Genomic DNA, 22,969 nt, shown 5'->3' with positions numbered 1-22,969 from the left:
ATGGAGGGGTCCCCTCAGATTATGTGTGGTCATATGCCTAAGTTGCGTGGTGATGGGTGAAACCCTTGAGATGTTATACACCTTTATGTGATGAGCCACGCCCTCCGCAATATTCATTGCCTTATAGAAGCTCAGTTTTAGTAAGTTTTCCAACTTTTGCCAAGAGGGAACTTTAGATATTGGTCCCTAGATTATGTTCACCAAGTTTCATGCAGATCGCTCAAACTTCCTAGGAAGAGATCGATTTTAAATGTTTTTCAAAAAATTGTGCAAAGTTTCATGTCTCTATGACATACGGGGCATGAGATATGCCCATTCAAAGTCTGCAATTTCAATTGGTTGCTATAGCGCCCCCCTTTGGCCAGTTGATATGATATCGCTTCATTCGCATCCTCCCGTGACCCTCTACCACTGTGCCAAATTTCACATGGATTGACCAAGTCAGTGAGGAGAAAAACGTGGAACAGACAGAGTTTTCATCATTATATAGTAAGATAAGATGTCAATGTCATGGTATTGCTATAGCAAAAGTCAGGGGATCACCAAATTCAATGGGCTTCATCTTCATGTTTGAACAAAATTCCTGTTTTGTTTCTGTTGTTTTGTCCACAGCCTGTATCAGTGCGCGCCTGTATCTCCTTCGTGTGGACATACCTCACACTGCACCTACTCACACCCATCTCTGCTTCATCTCCCACGCCCTCTCGCTCATCCAGTCCTTAGTTCTGCGAGCAGCTGAGCGCTCCGCCCCGAGCACCAAACAGAGCCGGGCCAGTTTGAGCCGGTTTCTCTCCAGGTAGTTCTGGGTGTCTCTCTGCAGCTGGTCCAGGGCCCACAGTCGGCTCTCATCCAGGGACACCAGAGAACTCAACATGGGGTTGAAGCGGAAGTACACGTCTGGAGCCAGCAGATCATCCAAAAGGGTGTGGACCCCTTCAGTGTCGGTGGCACTGCTGACCAGGTTGCTGATTTTGGCCCTCAGGCTGGTGGAGGTGGCAGGTCCCTTCTTAGCATTGTCATAGCGACCGGTGCCAAGGGACAGCACACACTGGAAGGGCTGGTTGGGCCACAACAGACGGCTCTCATGGACAGCCAAGGCACAGGGATTGTTCATGAGAATCCCTCCGTCCTACGAAGACACACAGAAATCTAAAAGTGTGTAGGAGACGCATATTGCTCAATTCAAACCCACTCAAAGTCATGTGAGAGAGCCAAAACACAAATCCCTGTCAAAATTCTGATTCGGATTCTTCTATTTAGTTAACTCGGAACATGAATATAGATAATAAAACTAAACAGCTTTACAAATGATTGTAACACTGTCTTTTTTCTTTTGAAGGGAGGACAGTTGACATTTTTAGGGCGGATTTTTCTTCCCAGATATTACCATTTTTTCTTTGAAGTTAAAACAAAAATATGGCTTTGTGGGCACCACAGGTCATAAAGGTGTGTCAAGTCATTCACACAGGAAAACAATACTGTCCTAATTTCAGTAGCCTAATTGGTGGTTGTGTGAAAATTATTCTACCATTAAATGTAATTGGGTTACACCACCTTAAATTCGTAAAGCTTCTAAGAGTAAACAAGTTTGTCTCTCTTAGTCACAAAGAGGAGCCAAAAACAATGTAATTATGCTGAGGAGGACCTTGTGTTTTTATGAAGTGAAACATAATGTTTAACCCAGCTTCCTCAATAAATTAGTTTCACACAGTCCCTTATCAATTAATCATTTATATGTCACATGGACTAATACAAGATACAGCTCCAGTGAAAGGCGATTATGTCTGCTCCTTCAACTTCGCCCTTCCTGAACACAGGCAGCAACACTCTGAAGCCACCACAGCATTCAGAGGTAAGAGGAGGAACAGGACAGTACCTCACACTCCTATTGCTACACCAGTCGCCTAAATTAGTGGTTGTCAAACTTTTTGTGCCCAAGGTGCGCCAGAGGGCAAGCCAAAATCTCAAGGCACGGCTGTATTTATATCTGTGCACAATAACATGTGTTATCACTCTTATCATGACATAAGACAGGTAGCTCGTAGTTCGTGATACTATCTGCTTTTTTTTTCTCTTTCATTTCAGTGGTAGGTCGTCTTCACTGGTGCTTTGCTGTAATTTGCTCCCTACAATAAAGGGATCCATTGTCTTGCTCACGGCCTTCTCCTTTTAAATGTTCACACAGGCTGCAAATGAGGGCTTCTGATGTGTCACACAATTATAATTCCCACGCTTGAACCGTGACAAACCTCCCGTGAAGGTGCACATAAAATTAAGTTACATTTTTTAGCTAGAGTTTGCCTCATTTTAGGAAATGGGTGCACACAGCATACTGATACAGTCAATTAAAAATGCATTCATAAGTTTTTGTACAGGCCCAGTTGAATATTGAAATAATATGTGTGGTTATCACAAAATTCCACAGCACACCCGGATTGGCGTCATGGCACACCATTTGAGAATCATTGACCTAAAGCACACATCTCCTTCCCTTCTCTTGCCAGAGTCTTCTGCTTATCTCTCATTTACCACATTACTGTTTAACTCACATGTAAATGTGTTTTAAGTTGCATAGTTAGTTCCAAAACTCCACATAAAATGCAGCAATGACATCACCCTCCTACCTGGTGAATGTCACTTTGTAGGGTAAACTCCTGGAAGTATCCCGGGGCAGCTGATGATGCTCGCACTGCCTCCCACATCTGGCAGCCTGAGCCTCCTGCGTAGCGGCAGAGAGACCCTGGTTTGTGGTTGTAGTTGCGGAACACGAAGGCCTTTGGACTGGTACCCCAGTTAACCACTGCGCTGACTGCTGAAACCTGAGCAGACACCAACAACACCCTCTGTGACATGTTCACAAAACCTGTGCACACTGCAATTTTGATGTTAAGCATCAACAACAAAAATATGGTTCTAATCTTATCTTACTGTATAATTACGAAAACTCTGTCTGTGTGTCTGTTCCACTTTTTTCTCCTCACTGACTTGGTCAATCCATGTGAAATTTGGCACAGTGGTAGAGGGTCAAGGGAGGATGTGAATGAAGCAATTTCACATCAATTGGCCAAAGGGGGGTGCTATAGCAACCGATTGAAATTGCAAACTTTGAATGGGCATATCTCATGCCCCGTATGTCATAGAGACATGAAACTGCACAGAGATGCCTCTCCTCATGAGGAACAAATTTGCCTCAAGAACCCATAACTTCCTGTTATATAGATTTTCCGCCATTTTTAATTTTTTGAAAAACACTTAAAATCAATCTCTTCCTAGGAAGTCTGACCGATCTACATGAAACTGGGTGAACATAATCTAGGGACCAATATCTAAAGTTCCCTCTTGGCAAAAGTTGGAAAACTAACTAAAACTGAGCTTCTATAAGGCAATGAATATTGCGGAGGGCGTGGCTCATCACATAAAGGTGTATAACATCTCAAGGGTTTCACCCATCACCACGCAACTTTGTAGGCATATGACCACACATAATCTGAGGGGACCCCTCCATTATTGACCCCATCAAACAAAATGGAGGCGCTAGAGAGCTAATTTCTTATCTAGGCCTAACCGCCATATGGATTTTTACTAAACTCGGTAGATATGTAGAACAGGACGCCTCAAGGTGACTGGAGAGATTTAACTCTAATTGGCAACTGGGTGGCGCTATAACAACAGAAAAAAAAAGCTTAAAAATGGCTAAAATGCGACCGATCACTGTGGCTCCACCTGTGGCCAAATGTTTGTTTTTTTTCTCTAATTTTTGGTGTGACTAAGTCATGGTATGGTATGCTGTATACAATCATGGAAACTGTCAGTGTGTCATTCTGTCTGTCCCATGTTTTTCTACTCACTGATGTGGTCAATCTATGTGAAACTGCACATAGGCATTGAGGATTGGCATAGGTAGAAGGTGACAAAGCTATGGGTATGGACTAGTATGCTAATAATAATGCTTTTATTTTGACCACAGCAGGGGGTTTGCTTTAGCAACTGTAGCCTCATGAATCCAACAGTATTTTAGCAGTGCTGTGAACCTAAAGGAGTTTTTGTAAAATCCCATACCATGGTGTTTGCAGCGTTCTTACCTTGGGACTCAACTCGTCTCCTGCTGTTTTGATAAGTACTCTTTTTCCCAGCTTTTCTCTAAACAGGATGAAAACAAAAGCTTCTGTCAGACCAGACTGTATTGTGGTCTTATTAACATGTTGAGAATTCACTTCTTTCACTGAAGTACTTGTATAGTGTTTTCAACTCTATATCTATCTATTGGAAATTCGTTTTCTGGTAATATTTTGGAGCGCTATCCTCTGGGATTTTTGCCTCACAATACTCCTATTGAGTTGTTGTGCTTTAAAATTCTAAATAAAACCAAAATAAAATCAAAATTCTAGTACAGTAGTATTGTCTCCCAGGTCTCAGTGTTGTAGTAGGAGTGACTCCAGCCCATCTTCACAGTGCCAACGAGCGGGTTCTGCCGAAACACTTCAGAGCCAAAACGACGATACATGTCAGCGCACTCCTCCAGAGAAAAATGGGCCAGACCCAGCATGAAGGCAAGAACTGCACCTTTAATAAACACATGCAGAGACACCTGAGTGAGATACAAACTGACGGATTCAGACTGAGAAGCATTGAGATGTTGGTGAGAATAAACTATTTAGCTATCACTCTCAGTCCTGTTGTTTGTCACCTGTGCTCACTCCACAGATGTAGTCAAACAGCTGGTGGATCTTCTTGCCTGTCTCAGCCTCCAGGAGCTTTAACACCTGCAGAGGCACCACACCTCTGGAAAAGGCAAAGACACAATAAATAAAATAGAGTAAAGACATTATGAGTTGAATAAGGAAAATAAATTAAACTAGGGATTCATTGATAATAAAAATAATCCCAAATTGCTGCTTCAGTCATTCATTAAAGGAGCTCTATGTGAAATTAAGAGCATATCTATAATTCAGCATCTGAGCCGGGACTGTCTGCACATTGCTCTGAATGTGGAGGTGGCTAACAGCATGATAAGTGTAAACAGTGCTAGCAACGGCATCAGTGCTGACAGAACTGACAAATGGTGAACCAGAGGGTGGAAACTACGCTTCCACAATGATGCTGTGTCCTGATATTAGTGGAAACTAGAGTATAGGCCCAGTACAGAGCAGTGGCGATCAGCTAGCCAGCGAGATAAATACACAGTGACTTATGTCACGCACTGACATACACGCGTGGCCAGGCCGTCTACCACAACAAAGAACAGAGAAGCTCAGATTGCAGCACATACAAAGGGAGCGTTACTTCATTCTCTGCTAGGGACGCCATTAATCTACTATATCTTTATAGCAAACAGTTGTTTGCTGCTATATTAATGCTTTGTATGTTGTATACAGCTCCTTTAATGATCAGTTTTCTTACAGTTACCTGGTGCCACCACCATCAATTGAGAGCACTCTAATGCCACGACCTTTGACTGGATCCACATAACCGATAAGAGCCAAGCTTTCTCTTAAGGCGCTCTGAAGCACCTGACTATCTCTGCAGGTTCGTCGCCTCTTCAACAGCGTGACTGCAGTTTTCTCCTGGAAACAGACACACCTTTAAAAATTCACTGAGGTCAAATCAGTTTGTTGAATATTTGTAGAAAAATGCTTGTTTCCCTTCCAACAGACCTGCCACATCACGGCTTTGCATGATGGGTAACGGATGAGGTGCTCATTGAGTGCCTCGACACAGGCTAACAGAGCTTCTGGAGATGAAGCCTGGGACAGAGTGACAATCCACCTTCGCGTCATTTCCTCTGCCTGCCTCCGACTCAAGTCGAGCTGGGAACATACAACCAGGAATTATCAATAAACATTTGCGTTTAATGTGTTTTAGCTTCTCTAACATTACCAGCAATGTTTTTTCAACCTGTAGAGTCATAGCTTCAATTCAAATCTAAGCTTAATTAAGATCAGGCATGATAAGGCATTCAGCATGATCAGTTTCTCATATTCTTGATCAATCTCTGAACATGTCAGCTCACCTTTTTATTCAGTATTGCCTCTGGCGAAGTGACGGCAGGTTTGGGTTTACTACTCTGTGTCAAGGGGCCCAGCTTTAGATAAGAACCCAGGAGGTCAGGGATGGCACTCGTGGGGTGGCGAAGGCAGTCGATAAAGGATACAGTCTTGAGTCTCTCAGAGGTAGTTGATCCAGGGTCCATCTCTGTTAGGACACTTCTATTGATGTCCTCATCCAATTTACTTTGACCCTTGAAATACTGATTGATGTGACTGGCCATTTGGAAATAGTTCTCCCCAAAGTTAGTGGTATTACGGCTGCTGTGGAAAAGACCCCCACTGACAGGGCTGACAGGTTCTTCTTGCTTCAGTTGTGACATGGCACCTTGAGCTGGTGAGGTAGACTGTGCTTTGTAATTGCTTTTCTTTTCTATAGGAAGGCTCCTATTCTGATCTTGTTTGACTCGTTCTGTAACCTTTGCACCAAAGTATTTATTGATGTGCCTTGCAAAGAGGAGGTAGCCCTCCTCCCAGCTGCTGGAGACATTGTTAGCTTCCACTGTTGCCTGATTTGCACCTGATTTCACTTGAGACATTTCAGCTTCTTTCGACTTTATGATGTAAGTGTTTTGCATTTTTCTCCTCATCTGCTTCCTGTTTGTCCCTTTGGTGGAAGAAATGGTTTCTGTATTCTCCTGCGTTTGAGCCTCTGTAGAACCGCGAGAGAAGACAGAGTTTATGTGATTAGCGACGTAATTGTAGCTCTCACCGAATGTTGTCGCCAAAGAGCTCATGTGAAATAGTTGCAGTCCAGAGTTGTCCTGTGTTGAAGGACTTGATCCTGAGCTCTCTTGTTTGCCTTTGCTTTTCAGGGTCTGTGTTGTGTCTTTGCCTTTGGATGCATTCCGCTCTCTGACTGCCCGTTGACTTAGACTACGCCTCTGTGACCTGCCAAGATATTCTGGAGTTGTCACAACAGCGCCAGTGTTTTCAGCCAGAAGTACAGCATCCTTTGTCTTAAAATAAACGTTAATGTGTCTGGACATTTTATGAAATGATTGACCGAGACGTCCTCCCAGTGAACTCAAAAGAAAACTGTTCTGAGCCTCCTCAAAGATCCCAACCGGAGCTTCGGATTTTAATGTATTCTTATTGGAGGACGAGTAAAAACGCACCACATGGAGATGTTTTAGTTCTTTGGTAAAATCTCTGAGGAAGTGATTAGAGGTAGAGCCAGTATCACTGTGGTTTAAAATCTTAAAAGCAGCTTTTCTTGTAAATCTGGAGGGACGAGGAGGTGGCAGCAGTGAATATCTGTGGAAATCCAGACCGAGTGGTGACTGAGCCAGACGAGGGTACTTTCGGAGAAGGCTCATTAGGTACCTAATTTTGCAGTAAGATCTCAAAGTCTTGTTCACAGAACTTGAACACAAGTTGGTGCTGAGGTAGCGACCCATGTTTGACCCGTTGTGGTGAGCAGCAATCAGTCAAAGTCCAAATGTGACTCTTAAGCTTGCACTGATTTAGGCTGTAGCAGCATTTTCAACAGGAATCTAGGAAGATAAACAAAACAAACACATCAGGGCGAGAGTTTACAACAGGGGGTGGCAACTTTTACTGTTAAAAAAGCCATTTCTAACAAAAAAATCTGTCTGAAGCCATATTAAGTCTAAATCAGCCCATCAACATTAGTCATTCAGTTATATGATGTCCTACAAGGTGGCTACTCTTATTTAGCACTTCAACTTTGCAGCATTGGTGGTGAAAGCAAATGAATCTGTCCACACATTATTAAATCCTCTACTTTCCTCCAAGGCTTTCTCTTTTTTGGATTTGGAACCCATAGTGACCCAAGCTAGAGAGACTCCAGGCCACTGCTACTGAAGTTCAGTAAAATTTAGAGGAAAAGGCACCTGGTGATAGATGTATGACGCACATTTTAGTTGATGAAACGTTAAAGCTTTTTTTAAATTGGATGTACAGGCTGCACATTTTTACAGTTGCAGAATACTGTAATCACTTCAGGCCTACAACAATGAAAAATGGAAATCTGAATGTTAAAAAATAACTGTTATTCAACTGTTTCCACGTAATTTTATGTCAAAGTCACAGGGAGCCAATGGAGACTGTCTGCATGTGGCTCCAGAGCCACAGGTTGCCTACCCCTGGTCTATAACCATGCCAGCAGCTCTGTGAGACAGTTTTTTAGAACAGTGATGGTTTGAGCGAAATGCTAACATCAGCAATGCTAACAAGCTGATTTTGCAGATATAACATTGTTAACAAAGTTCACCATCTTAGTCAACATGTACACATGCAAGCATTTGCTAATTAGCAATAAACAACATATAGCTGAGACTAATGGGAGTTCCACTTTTACAGGTATTTGGTCATAAACTTAAGTATTGAATTTTTAACCTGGCATCAGATGAAAAATCAGAGGACGAAAGTTTTCATGATTATTCCATATGGCAACATGAATACCTGCAGTGTTCCCAGTTTCATGGCAATCAATCCAATACTTGTAGAGACATTTCAACAACAATCAAGAATGTGAACTGGAACAGAATATATCCAGTAAATCTTTGGCGCTCCCTGTCACTGGGGAGGTCCATTCAAAGACAAAGAATCTGGCAAAAATATCCAAGTTAAAAGAACAAAAAGTAAGTGTTGAAGGTAGAATGCAACAGGTAAAACTTATTGTGGTCTATAGCATTTTATAAAATCTATGTTTACATTTTTTTACTAGGTATTTTCCATATGTTTGGGACTCTTATGGTTTGAATACCAGGGCTAGTGCAGTGGTTCCCAAATGGTCCAGCCACGGGTTCCAGATTTCTCCTTAGTCATTAGTTTAGGGTCCACACATTTTAATATATTCAGCATCCTACCTGCATTTGGCCATGTTGTCGAGCCAGTTTGCTGTCTCTGTCAAATAACTCTGGAAATTTACTGTACCTCAAAATCAAGTGTTTTTTATAATCTTGACACATTCAAAAGTCACTTGCGGTCCATTCAGAATGGACCCAGAACCCACCAGTTGGGAACCACTGGGCTAGTGTATCTAACCTGAAACAACCTAATCTAAAATGCAAAGCAGGGAGAAGCACATTTATCTGCATGAAGGGAGGAGTGGAGTAAAATCCAACATAAAATTAAATCTGCTATTTCTCTAAGTAGCTGAAAAAAACAGATGCTGAGTACACTGGTATAGTGAAACATCCTTTCTAGGACAGGTTAGGTTTTGGACTGGTTTCTGAACTGTTTTTATTTTATTTCTGTATAATATTGATGTTCTTTGTCAGGAGTATTAGTGTAAAAATGAGTTATAGGTAACAAGTAGCATATGCGTGTCATTTTTTTGTTTGTTGTTTTTGAACTGTATGCACATCTGTATTTTCAATTTATCAGATAAAATCAATCAATGTCACCCTGCTGGTGACACTAAAGGGAAAGATGAGGAATCAGAAGTCTTCAGGACACATCGTCTGCCAACCATGAATGCTTGTAAACGTCTTGTGCCAATCCACCTGGCAGATAAAGATAGATCACTGAGTACGTGACAATGTTAACCTGCTGGCAGGCTTAAAGTCGGGAGGTCACCAAAGTCGTCATCCTCTAGGGAAAACTACATGTAAGTCAAATCAAGACACACTGTCACTCCTGATGGAGCGTGTGCACTTTACGGGTGAGCTGATTGTGTACAAACAGCAATAACTTTGCACTTGCACCTACTGCGTCTCCTCATAAATGTAACATGAAACCTCAGGGCAAACGTATCAGTTCCAATGACGTGTAAATGACCCTCATTCTGCCTGTAATGTGACATAGAAATGTGGCAACACAAGACAGCTTTGCATATAGTTGCTCTATCATACTAACCAAATGAGTATTGTAAAGTATCAGTATGTAAAGCACAGTGCATTCATTAACATTTTCTGTGGTGCCCTCCCTAAGAGAAAGGCAGACAGCTTGGCTATACAGTAGTAAAACATCTCCTACTGTTGTTTTCAACTTAAGTGGGGGAAGGTCATGACTCAAAGTAGCTTATAGCTACTCTAACCTTGACAGGAAATGTCAGACAGAAGAATACACTTAAGATTTACCTGTAACACAACACCTGCTTCTTCTCTCTTCACAATTCCTCTTCAGCCAAATCTGTTTTTTGAAACCCAGTACACCACTTTCAACAATCTGCCACTATTTCTTCTGTGTTTTGACACTTAATTCAACCCTTCTGTTGTGCAGCACTTTAATCTTATTGGCCGAGCTGGACTGGGGGGCGGAAAAGCACCACCAATGCTTTGTAAGACCACACAGGCTTAAGGTCATGTGGTGTCACTGCTGACTGCCAGGCTGGAAGCATAAGTCTAAAATTAGGAAGGGGGGAGACAACTAAAGGGTCTCAGAGAGCTGATGTTAGCTGCTTCTTGCGTCACGGCACGACTAACACGCAAACACACACACACCCTCAAAAACAAGCAGGCTTCGTAGAAACTGTGCACAGGCCACAACATGAGATAAAACAGTCTTACTTTTGTGTAGCCTACATACAGGTTACCAAGGAAATATTTACTGGGCTCCTAATGTACAGGAAACAAGGGGGTAAATATAAATACCTCACAGCCCAGTATTTAATGTCAATTATAAAAAATGTAACCTATAAAACTACAAAATGTTAATACAGCCATGTTATATGCTTTAATAATGATACATAAATATATTATAGGTTTAATTTGAGTGGCAGTTCAAATGCACCTCTTCTTTAATCCTTTGAAACCTGAGCAAATTGACTTGATTTGTTTTAAAAATAAAAGTAAAAATACAATGAACAACAGAAGAAGAAAGGACCCAAAAAGTTAGCAAGAAATTAGCAAAATAAGAAAATTAAAAACAAGAAAATTGGGAGAAAGAAAGAAAGTTAAAAACAAAAAATGAAATGACTGTGAAAGAGTGCTTGAAAATTATAATTCTGCTACATAATTTTAAGATGTAATATAATATTAATTATATAGTTTTCCCTAGCCTTTTTGTTGAACATTTTATATCAGGTTGCTTAATGCATTTTTCCCCATGTTTCGAAAGAAATTGCACCAATTTTCTCAGGGTTCAAAGGTTTCAATGCTTGTGAAAGGCGTCTGAAAGCAGCACAAAAAAAGTGATGTCGCTCCAGGCTTTAACGGGTTAATAGACAAACCACACATACATGCAATAAATAAGGGGGGCAGCACAGGATCAGCCATAGTACAGCGACCCTGAAGCAGTTTGGGCATCTCTCCAGCTGCCAGTCCACAGTCCATACTTGATCCGTACGAGGACGTGAACTGGTGACCCTCAGGTTTTCTCAAGTCCCCACAGAGCCACTGCCACTCCCATTACAGTAATTTCATTTTTATACCAACACTGTTACAGCATTGCCACTGCCTTGTTACATAACTGTAACCTTATCTTATTTCTGTCATTTAGATTTTGCTGTTGTGAAAAGGCAACATGTAAAAGTATGTAAACCAAAAATGTGTCTGCTTTATACCACAATGTGTTTAGTCAACGTCACTGACCTACAGCCACGACTCATACAACCTTTAACGAGCACATGCTGCTCTGCATTGCAATGTATTGTTGATGCTCACAACAGGAGAGGCTCCGGTGAGGTTAAAAAGTCACGTCTGTATCTGTCTCTCACTCACACACACACACACACACACACACACACACACACACACACACACACACACACACACAGTTACAAAGAGTAATCCAAATGGCAACTTTCATGGTTGGTTTTTCAAGTTCCCTTTATTGTGAGAAACACTGATATTGACGTCACCCATCATTTCTGTTTACATCTGCTACAAGGCAACTTTAATCATGATCTAGCAAATAATCATGACTGCAACACAACACAAGCCCTGAGGAGCAATTTTGCGCTCGTGGCTGATATTATTCTAGACTTACGGTGACATCTAGTGGCAGCTCCCTGACAGTTTGGTTGTCTATCTCCTTTTGAATGAACCTCAATCTGAGACGCTGTGTGCGACAGGAAATTGGCTGCATTTTGCTTCAGTGATTTTCTCTGTTCTGTATATTTGTCATAGTGTGACAGCCTTGTATACAGCACACCATTACTCTCTGTCTTTTGCTGTAAAGTTTCCTCTCTGCACCGTTGTTTGTTATGGTTAGGAGTTACAAAGCTCAGAGCTCCAGATGATGTGAATCTCAGCTTGAGTTATTGATGCAAATATAAAAGAAATTCCTGAGAAATTTGTGTTATTAGCTGTTTTTAAATGTTTTTTAAATTGCCTGTACTTGTTGGTTGTATTTCTTTGGATACTAAATGCTAAACATGCATCGATATTTAATATTCAGGCCAAGTTCAATACACTGAAAACCTTGTTTTGCTTTCATCTTACAAAATCAATATCTCTATTTGCATTTCTGGATAAATCTTAGTGGATGTTTTCTTTCTTTTCACCGATTTCACTGACGTGTGTTAAACCAAACCTAGTCTTAGAAGAAAATCTGCATCAAAATTTGGCTTCAAAATATACACATTTATTAAGGCAGACAGTGTTTCCCTTTAGCTAAGAACAGTCTTTAAACCTGACAGGTTCATGATAAACTGATGCTTAAACTGGACAAATCATGTGCTAGTAATCCAGTTCTTGACAGTAAATTAACTTATTAAACATACTTTATTTTCTCTGTGGAAAGAGTCATTGTGTTTTCTTTTCACAGCGTCCTGAGGTGCACTCATCCCCACGTCCGGTCCACTTTAAGCGATTCCTGGCAAAGATGGCATAGGACTTGTCCATGTACGGTCTCAGAGGTGACCACATCATAAGGCGACCCAACCAGCCGAGGCCCACTGCGCTGTACATGACTGCAAACGCTGGGACCCCACGGTGAACCTGCCAATACACAGGAGGTTAGCCCACTGGCTTCACACTACATATAGACTAGTCTGCAACATTCTCTAAATGGCAACTTTCCATACAGAATATCACAGTCCCAGTAAAGTCGGAGTGATTTAAATTTACCTCGCCTCGGTCATCAATCACATGCATTTCCTCCATGGCCATCTCGTAGCTGACATCCTTGTATTTCTTTCCATCATAGCCTGGCAGGGCGATATCAATAAAATCTACTTTCCCAGGTCGGTTCCTCTGCAGAAACTGGAGGAACTTGATTTCAGTCACACAGATGGGACAAAGGCCATCATACAGCACCTGAAACAAAGCAGGGACACAGTGATAACAACACTGTTATCTTCTGTTTTCAGTTTCAACCCAGAATATTTAATTCAATCAAGTGCTCAAGTTATCCTGTCTAGGTCTGCTCGAATGTGGTACAAGTGTTAAAACCAGGTTTGCTGTGAGGAGGTCCCACTACTACTTTTCTAGACAACCAATGCTCTATCAAAGGTGATCAATATATAACGCTGTGAACACTGTACACCCCTGAAGCTCAACAAAATAATATAACTGACAGACATCTGAAATTATTCTAAAAATAAGTTATATTGTTTTGTATCATTCATTCTATCATTTTCCGTAACTGCTTATTCTAGTGCAGGGTTGCAGGTGTGCTGGAACCTTTCCCAGCTGTAATTGGGCGAGAGGCAGGATGCACCCTGGACAGGTTGCCAAACTATCACAGGGATGACACATACTGTATATTCACACCTACGGGCAATTTAGAGTAACCAAATAAGCTAATGTGCATGTCTTTGGGTTGTGAGAGGAAGCCGGAGAACCCAGAGAAAAACCACACTGACATGTGGATAACATATTATTACACTAATAAAAAAATATTTAAAAAAAATCCAAAATTAAAATCAAGAAAAATTTCTGAATGAAAATGCGAGTACATGAACATTACAGCCCTTTGTTTCATAAAGAATTGCATGTGCAATTTAATCAGTATTTACTTAAGATTACTGCTTTTTTTTTTTGCTTTTTTGTTTGTTTGTTTGTTTGTAAGACAACTGCAAATAACTTAAACATTTCCACTAAGAAAAGAAAAAAAAGATTAAAAAAAAATTCTGAAGGATGAAAACAAAGAAAAAATTCTTTTTTTTTTTAAACGCAGAAAGTCCAAAATTATGACGTCAAAACAAGACTTTAGCCAAATTTAACTGTGAGATAGTACGTCATAGTTTGGGGCTAGTATCCAATACTATTTCAATTCTGCTTTACACAACGTTACACATTCAAAAGCTGCATTATATTTAGTAATACTAAATAGTGCAACATATTTTTTCCACGTATCTTAGCTACTGCCGACTGACATTTAAAGCCAGGCTAAGAAAGGGGGTATCTGATGACGGGGTCCGTGACCCCCCCCCCACCCCCTACACACACACACACACACACACACACACTCAATTTTTAGCTGGGCTGAAGTTAAAATTAAAGTTTCACAGGAGTGGAATCGCTGCTGCTACTGTTGCTGCTGTTGCTGCTCGACCCCGCAGACTCCGGTGCTCCAGATACAAGCTTCACAGGCACTGAGGTGATATTTCCGTCAAAGTTAACTAGAAAACTAGATGTTTATCTGCTGGTTAACTGTTGGCCATTACTCGACTGAGCCTGAGCTAACCGTTAGCTGCTGAATGAAAGTGCGTGCACGCGGAACTTTGATTCATTAACCGTTATAAAAGTGAACGAAACTGCACGTGCGGCACATTAGAGAATATTTTATTACAGACAGACGAACCACTCAGTTCGACTTTTCTATTAACAAACGAGACAATACACTAATTTAAATACTTTCGTTGTATAATATCGACAGAGTGGGGGGTCTTTCTGTGGCGGACATCTTTGGCTAGCGTACAAATAGACTTGGCAGCGGACTCGCCATTCAAAGGCCTAACGTTGCTATAACGCTAGCTTGGCCAACTGAAGGAATTAACCCCACGTTCATTGACTACAGCTACTAGAAAGCATACAGTTTGAATTATGCTACTTTTCATAGATAAAATAACCCGATAGATTATTGGTGGTAGGCAGACAGGACTGCAAAACTGTGTGTATCACTGGAAAGTGACAAAACAAAGCCCTTAAAATGATAACAACACTGTTAGCTTAAGCTACTGTAGCCTTCACTCATGAATGGTTGTAGCACATTGCCAAACTATCGAGTCATTAAGTCAATTAATCTTTAATTAAGCCAAGAGTTTATGAGCAGACTGTGAGATAGCAACAAAGGGAGAAAATTACCTTGACGCCTGCAGCCTCAGAGCTGAGGGTCCGATGCTGATGTCTACAGAAGGCGGGTACCGTTGAGTTTACCCGACTGTGCAATCTGGTCAAACCCGAAATTCCACTCACTCTGGAGAACATCTCCAAACACACTGAACCCACCACAGCGGCGAAATAGCTAAATAAATGGGCGAGTCCCCAGCTGAACAAACAGCTTAGCTAGCTCCTGTAAGTTAGTTTACAGTACCTGTTTGTGCAGCAAACACTAGCTAACGTTACCAGCCAACATCGTTACACAAGAGGTTGAGTAACACACACAGAGGTCACCCTGCAGACGGTGTTCAGAACAAACGCTCAACAGAAACCTGTAATATTATCTGCGTCCTTCACATCCGCCTATTCGGTAAGATAAAATTACATTCATTCAAACTTGTAAATCAGTGATTTAGTAGTGGCAGCTGACCGGAGAGCACGAGCATGTCTGAGGGGGCGTGGTGGCTGCGTGGCTGCGTGGCTGCACTACACTGCAAGAGGTCTCACTCTGCTGCTTTTAATAAGCCGGAAGTTACTGGGGATAAAAAGCTGAACTCACCCTGATTTATAGCCTCTTTTAATTGGTACATTGGAGAGAGATAACTTAAATGAGCATCTGTAAGTGTATTAGCTTAGTGATATTCCAACATGCCCTCATGTACTAAAGATTAATTAATTTTGGAGTAATTTCTTGCAGAGTGTTTTTCATCATTCTTTAGAAACAGCTGAAACACAACTCTGGGTTATACTCTGAGCTAAATGGGTACTCACATTAATTAAATTTGAGCACCTCATCATTTTAATTCAGATAAAAGACAGCTTATTTTGTTAGTGTTCAGCAAAGGCAGGTCGAGGGCACATCTGTGGCTGAGGCACAAGGGGCTCCTGTTGTGGATGAATACAAACAAAATAAATGTTGTCTCCAGGAGGGCTGCTGCTTTCTCTGTATATGGTCACTTGTGTTTGTGGTGCAAGAGCACGTGATGAGATCAAAGGCCTTAGAGCAGGGTCTTTCTGAGGCAGCCACAGCCTGGTACAACAGCAGGGTTCATAGCCTGGCCAATACGCATTCAAGGATTGTGCAGAGGTGAGCTCTTGTGATTTGTAGAAAGTGTGTTTCAGGGTCTGCATCATGTGAGCGTTCACTTTGAAAATGTGCAGTTGTTTTTACTCTGTTCACTTCTTTTTACCTGTACCCATTAGACAGCCAGTGGACCGAACATGCCCCCTGCAACAGCAACCAAACTCGGCTACAAACCACCAGATGGAGGTTGGGGCTGGGCGGTCGTCTTTGGTGCTTTCATCTCCATAGGATTCTCATATGCTTTTCCCAAGTCCCTCACGGTCTACTTCAAGGAGATTCAGGAATATTTTTCAGTTTCCTACAGTGAGATTGCATGGCTGTCCTCAGTCATGCTTGCTTCGATGTATGCAGGAGGTCAGTGAACATCACATATTCTTACACAGCATATTCTATCAACATTTTGACTGTGCAAAGAAATTGTGTCATCAATTTTTTGTTCTTGATTAATCTAAAACATATATAGTGTCACTGCTGTATACTGTTAGTGAAAGATTGTACCAAGGAATTTCTCTCTTCTCTGCAGGACCTTTGAGCAGCATACTTGTCAACCGGTATGGCAGCAGACCTGTGGTCATGGTTGGAGGGCTCCTGGTTAGCGCTGGCATGGTGCTTGCTTCTTTTGGCAGGACTATTGTGCATCTGTATCTTTGTGTTGGAGTAATTGGAGGTAAAAAAAACTTGTCATCAGCAATCATATTAGATATTATGAGAAAAGTTGCTGTTGTTCTTTGTAATGATTGCTTTATGTTGCCCGGCTGTGACTGGCTGATGCAGGGGGATGCAGGAGTTTTTTGATTAACAGGGTCAGTCCACTAGTGTTGTCTGTGCCTGTGTGGGGTTAACTAGGGTGAGCTTGTGGAATGTGTGAATATGTTCTCAAAACACAATGGAACAACTGTGCCCTGTGAAAATGGTGCCATCAAAGCAACACTGAGACTTGACTGGACCTAATTTTTTTTACTATGGCTCAGTAAATTGGGTGCATTAAGAAAATCCCCCAATGCCTGCATTTGCCCCAGACACACCACATGATCATGCTGATACCAGCAAGTAAACAAACCTCTCAGACTTTAAACTTTAAGCTAGTAATCTTCCCCAACCTACTGCGGCACAGAAAATACCTGTACGTGCCAGGTTTTATCAATGAATTAAAGATACTGAACCACTGTGGATATGAAATAAAATAATATTAAGAGTAAATCTGAGTTAGGGATGCAACTAACAATTATTTTCACTGCTTATTACTAATTTTATAAATTTATCTGTTAACAGTTTGGTCTATAAAATGTCACAATATAGTGAAAAAAGTAAAGTAAGTGAAAAGAAAGTAGGTAAAAAAAATATTTTCTAAAAGCCAAGGCAACATCTTTAAATTATTTCCTAAAAATGAATTAGTTTACTACTCTTACTACTCTATTACTCAGGATAATCCACAGACCTTGTTGTGAGCAGTTTCATGTAGGAACTATTTTCTTTTACTGAACTAAACCCGCCAATTGTATCACAGCGCAGAAGGAAGTGTGCATCTACTCATGGACAAGAGGCTCATGCTTGTGACAGCGCAAGATGGAAACATTAATGGCATCCTCCTCAGCTGAGCTTTAAGGTCTCTGCACACTGAGGTTTTTTTTTTTTTCACATCTTCTTCTTTGGGCCACAGCGAATCATCTGCCTCCATCCAACCCTACCCTCTGCATCCTGTTCTCTCACACCAACTGACTTCATGTCCTCTTTCACTACATCCATAAATCTCCTCTTTGGTCTTCCTCTAGGCCTCTTGCCTTGCAGTTCCAACCTCAGCATCCTTCTACGGATATATCCACTATCCCTCCTCTGAACACGTCCAAACCATCTCAGTCTGGCCTCTCTGACTTTATCTCCAAAACATGTAACATGAGCTGTCCCTCTGACGTACTCATTCCTGATCCTATCCATCCTCAACACCCCCAAAGAGAACCTCAACATCTTCATCTCTGCCACCTCCAGCTCTGCCTCCTGTCTTTTCCTCAGTGCCACTGTCTCCAAACCAAACAACACCACTCTCACCACTGTCGTGTACACCTTTCCTTTTAATCTTGCTGGTACTCTTCTATCACACATCACACCTGACACTTTTCTCCACCCATTCCAACCTGCTTGCACACGTTTCCTCACCTCTTTTTTTACACTCTCCGTTGCTCTGGACTGTTGAGCCTAAGTACTTTAAATCCACCTCCCTGTAACCTCACCATTCAACTTGGGTCCCTCTCGTGTTTCTTTTCGGATGTGCGTTTTTTTAATCCGTCATCCGAAAAAAAATTATGTGCACAGAAACCTTGCATGCAGATTCCGATGCATTTTATTGCTCTATTCATTGAGAAAATTTGCAACACGTGACAAAAAGTAAAAGACACATTTCCTCCTTTGTCTCTCATTACCTCTCTCCACTGAGTTACCTATCTGGCTGTCTCCACTCCCTCCCTGTGTCTGGCATTTAGCACCGCAGCTGCATGAAGAGGTGGAGCTGTCCTCATCCTCCTTTTCTTCATCATTATTCACGTGAATATTACTATCAGACCTGTTGAACATGAGCTATCTGAGTTATGAAATGATTCTGTGCGCCCCCTTCCTCTGTCTTGTCATGGATGTGTCCCGCTGTCGCATGTTCTTCACTGATTCTTGGTTAAACGTCTCTAAAGGCTCTGACGGATGCAAAAAAACACAAAAAAATCAAACCTCTTTAGAAAAATGTGATGACGGACGAAAGTTTCTGCCTCAGTATGCAAACATGATTGCTACAATGTCTATTTGTTTTTAGACGTGCGACAATGTCAGACAAAAAAACAGACTGAGTGTGCAAAGGCTTTTAGTGTTAGCTAGCTCAGTGGTGCTAGGTGAGCTAGCAGTAGATGCACACTTCCTTCTGCACAGTGATCCGGTTGGTGGATGTGGTTCAGCAGAAAGACAACAGTTCCTGGATTATCCTGAGTAATCATATCATGATTTCTGGAAAGGTACATTGCCATTGAGTTTTTCAAATGCTTTTTTTTAAAAAACTGTTTTGGTGCTTCGAGTGCCACAAACCGAGTGCCATCTAGCTCTGTTTTATTTGACAGAAGGCAGGCATGTCTATAGTCTCGCGTGACCAGCCTCCCTTACTTTGGAATGGGAGTCTGGGGACATTCGTCTTTCATTTTGTAATAGAAATGGGCGGGGATATCCAGACCACGCGATGGTGTTGCCATAGGTACGGCACGTGTGTTATATGTAGCAGAGATGTACCAGAAACACAGAGAGCAGGTTACCGGTGTGTAGTACTGTGATGTAAATTCGTAATGTAGTCAGTCATGGCTCAGGCTACTACACCGAAGAAATGTGGATATTTGTCAGGTTTTTTCAGCATTGGGGAACGGTAATTCCGGTGTAGGCGGGTGTAAGGCAAAGCTAATCAGCCAGGGGGCGTCAGTAGTGTGTGGATAGTGCCGGCGCCCCATGTACAGAGGCGATGCCTCGACGCAGTGGTCGCAGGTTCGAGTCCGGCTTGCAACCATTTACTGCTTGTCACCCCCCCCTACTCTCTCTCACCCCATTTCACTCTGTCCTATACATTAAAGGCACAAAAGCCCGAAAAAATAATCTTAAAAAAAAAAAAAAAAAAAACCTAATCAGCCGTTGGTTGAGGAAGTATGGAAGTACACGGATTTGGATCCAGTCATATCACTGGGAGCCAGCAATAGTTCTATTACAAATTTCGTATGAGAATGTCCACATACGACAAGAGTCAGCCAGCGTGCTGACGTCATCGCCATCTGTGTAAGAGACTAGCATGTCGATGGCTGATATCTCCAACACTTGTCAACTTACACTTAAAGTAGATTAATAAACAGCACTACAGGTAAGAGGAAAAAGACGTATTTTTGATGTTGGGGTGAACTGTCCCTTTAAGCTCAGTGTCCACATGCCTCAGTGTTTCTTTATCTGTCTTTAAATTTCATTTTTTATTGAGACACCAGCTTCAAAAGTTTTGTTGTATACTCATATGGTCACAAAATCTATTTTCAATGGGATGTAAATGAACCATTTTATTATTTCAACAGGTTTTGGCCTCGCCTTCAACCTACAGCCATCCCTGACGATCATAGGTACCTACTTCCAGGTCAAAAGGCCACTGGCAAATGGGCTCGCCATGACAGGGAGTCCAGTTGTTCTCTTCACTCTGGCTCCCCTCAATCAGTTTCTGTTTGATTCTTTTGGCTGGAGAGGGAGCTTCCTCATCCTGGGAGCCATTGTTTTGCACTGCTGTGTAGCTGGTGCTTTGATGAGACCAGTCAACAAAAATGCCCACCCCTTACCAAAGACTGAGCAGCCAGAGTGTAATGGGGACACCGCTGAGGCAGCTGCTACTTCAGACCCCAGTGCACAGTCAGCTAATTTTCTGACTGAGGGAAGCCAAGATGAGAGCAGGAGTCAGGGCTGCTTGGCCAAATTCATAGATCTCACACTTTTCAAACACCGAGGCTTCCTCATTTATCTCATTGGTAATGTGGTCATGTTCTTCGGGTTTTTCGCGCCTGTGGTCTTTCTTGCTCCGTATGCCAAACATCAAGGGATTGATGAATATTCAGCAGCTTTCCTGCTCTCTATTTTTGCTCTGGTGGACATGTTTATCAGACCAGCAACCGGCCTGATTGGTAACACCAAGTGGATTCGGCCGAGGATCCAATACTTTTTCAGTTTTGCAGTTTCATACAACGGTGTGTGCCATCTCATATGCCCACTGTTACCTGGATATGCAGGTCTGGTTGTTTATGCTGTTTTCTTTGGGTTGGCGTTTGGGATGCTGTCTGCACTTCTCTTTGAAGTTCTGATGGACCTTGTTGGAGCTCATCGCTTCTCCAGTGCAGTTGGACTTGTCACCATTATCGAGTGCGCACCGGTGCTTCTTGGACCTCCACTTTCAGGTTTGTGAACTTTGAAGACCTATATTTTTTAATTTGAGATTAAAAATGAATAGACAAAATATATTATATTATAAAACAGTGACCAATGACGTGTGTGTCTTTTCTTTCAGGAGCCCTGGTTGATATTTTCGGGGATTACAAATACATGTACTACGCCTGCGGAGTGTTTATGCTGGTGCCTGGCATATTTTTCTTCATCATGCATTACTACAACTACAAGAAACTGGACGAGGAGCGGAGGCAGAGTGAGGCTGTGGAGATGAGGACTAGTGAAGAGACAGCACAACTTCAAATGAGCCAGTGTGATAAAATAGCACATGAAACAGATGGATGAACTTGCTGACTTTGATCTTATTTTAGTGGATGGAGAGCGATGACACTGCACAGCCTTTAGAGCAGGACGTACAGTATATGAGGTGATAACAATTATTCTCTACTTTGGAGGAGGTTGTTGGACTCTTTAGACCTTTGCTACACAGATCATCATTTGGTATTTTAATGGTTGTTTTATATATGATATTATTACATTATGTGCCAAATGTAACTCTAATGGCCTTCATTTATAAATCACCCAGAGATGCTGCAGTTTCTTCCAATGCAGTTATGATAATGGCTCTGTAAACTCATATGGTTCCTCTTTGTTCCTTCAGTGGCTGAATAAAAAGTAATTTTCCTGAGGGACTGCTATATAATAACAAGTTCCCCCAAAACACAGAGCCATACCACTACTGTTTATTACCGTCTTATGACCACTAGATGGCACTGGACACTGCCATGTGAGATCTCGAGGTGCAACACATCTCTACTATTAAACTGCAATTAAACAACAAACATCTTCACTGCTGGTTTGGTTCTTTACAGCACTGCTTTCCAAAGTCTAAGTCCTGACCCTCCCGGAGGGGCATAAGATATTATGAATGGGTCATCGAGGGCGCAGCAATTAAAAAAAACACGAGAAAATTAAATGTCTGCTGTAAGGACTACACACTATCTCTTAAAATACCGTCCCTGAAACCCCCTCCTGCTGCCCATAAGTTAAATTCCCACTTTTAGAGAAAAAATCTTTATCCATTCTTCAAGTTTTAGTCTACACAGTAAAATATACTTTCAGTGCCATGGGGATCTGTAAAAGTTGTTTCACTGCGGCATCACTTTAGTACAGTCATAAAAAAAAAATCAGTATGAGGTTATGGAAATGTGTTGGCATCCCGGTTTTAAATAAGTCTTGGGAACCCTATATGCATTTAATAATAAGACTGCATTTATATGTGAGGGTAAAGGACTGAAATGTTTTACTCAGCTTCACCTACATAAAGTCTGCGTATAACACCAGCACATTTATCATAGCTACAGGCCAGGCCTTAAAATATACAGGTGTTAAAAAGTGCTGTTTTTAGGTTATTTTTTTAGCGACATTTTCTTAGCAAATGCACGTTTCTGTCACTGTGAAGAACCTAAGAATACAAAATCAAAGATACTGCCTCATCTACCACACCACAGAGAAAATACCTGACAGGCCTTGAGCAACCGCAATACAATACAGAGTGGAGCCATTCAGGAAAAGAACAATACCATTATTAGAGATGTATGCTTAAATGATCCATTCTTATCATGTCCCTGCAAGGGAGCATATTGACTTCCTTTTGTTCAGATGGACGAAAATTGCTTAAGTGAGGGAATCAATATGTTTATTTATAACCCCAGATAACATTATCTGAAAATCAG

General features: G+C 41.6%; 3 protein-coding genes across 4 annotated transcripts; 1 reads left to right on the top strand and 2 right to left on the bottom strand.

Moving 5' to 3' along the window:
• Window positions 1–654: 654 nt before the first annotated feature.
• Window positions 655–10,220, bottom strand: LOC125891489 (calcium-independent phospholipase A2-gamma-like). The gene is made up of 9 exons (XM_049580822.1): window positions 10,094–10,220; window positions 6,011–7,540; window positions 5,655–5,807; window positions 5,407–5,564; window positions 4,688–4,782; window positions 4,392–4,563; window positions 4,083–4,140; window positions 2,625–2,819; window positions 655–1,129 (listed from the first exon to the last, which is right to left on the bottom strand). The coding sequence occupies exons 2-9, from the start codon at window positions 7,442–7,444 to the stop codon at window positions 671–673; spliced, it is 2,724 nt and encodes a 907-aa protein (XP_049436779.1). The 5' UTR covers window positions 7,445–7,540; window positions 10,094–10,220; the 3' UTR covers window positions 655–670.
• A 1,550-nt stretch (window positions 10,221–11,770) lies between these two features.
• On the bottom strand, window positions 11,771–15,644 carry LOC125891420 (uncharacterized). Its single transcript, XM_049580706.1, has 3 exons — window positions 15,206–15,644; window positions 13,025–13,213; window positions 11,771–12,895 (listed from the first exon to the last, which is right to left on the bottom strand). Exons 1-3 carry the CDS (start codon window positions 15,326–15,328, stop codon window positions 12,701–12,703), a joined length of 507 nt encoding a protein of 168 aa, XP_049436663.1. The 5' UTR covers window positions 15,329–15,644; the 3' UTR covers window positions 11,771–12,700.
• slc16a7 (solute carrier family 16 member 7) lies at window positions 14,367–22,075 on the top strand. Of its 2 annotated transcripts, none has more exons than XM_049580683.1 (5): window positions 14,367–14,498; window positions 16,424–16,658; window positions 16,828–16,971; window positions 20,381–21,244; window positions 21,355–22,075. In XM_049580683.1, the coding sequence occupies exons 2-5, from the start codon at window positions 16,442–16,444 to the stop codon at window positions 21,576–21,578; spliced, it is 1,449 nt and encodes a 482-aa protein (XP_049436640.1). In that variant the 5' UTR covers window positions 14,367–14,498; window positions 16,424–16,441; the 3' UTR covers window positions 21,579–22,075. The 2 variants fall into 2 exon arrangements, with proteins under 2 accessions (XP_049436640.1, XP_049436639.1); XM_049580682.1 differs by lacking the exon at window positions 14,367–14,498 and adding an exon at window positions 16,157–16,307.
• The last annotated feature ends 894 nt before the right edge of the window (window positions 22,076–22,969 follow it).

The sequence above is a fragment of the Epinephelus fuscoguttatus genome, linkage group LG7 (genome assembly GCF_011397635.1).
Source record: "Epinephelus fuscoguttatus linkage group LG7, E.fuscoguttatus.final_Chr_v1".
In the NCBI taxonomy this organism is placed as follows: domain Eukaryota; kingdom Metazoa; phylum Chordata; class Actinopteri; order Perciformes; family Serranidae; genus Epinephelus; species Epinephelus fuscoguttatus.
This window is presented reverse-complemented; position numbering and strand designations above follow the sequence as displayed.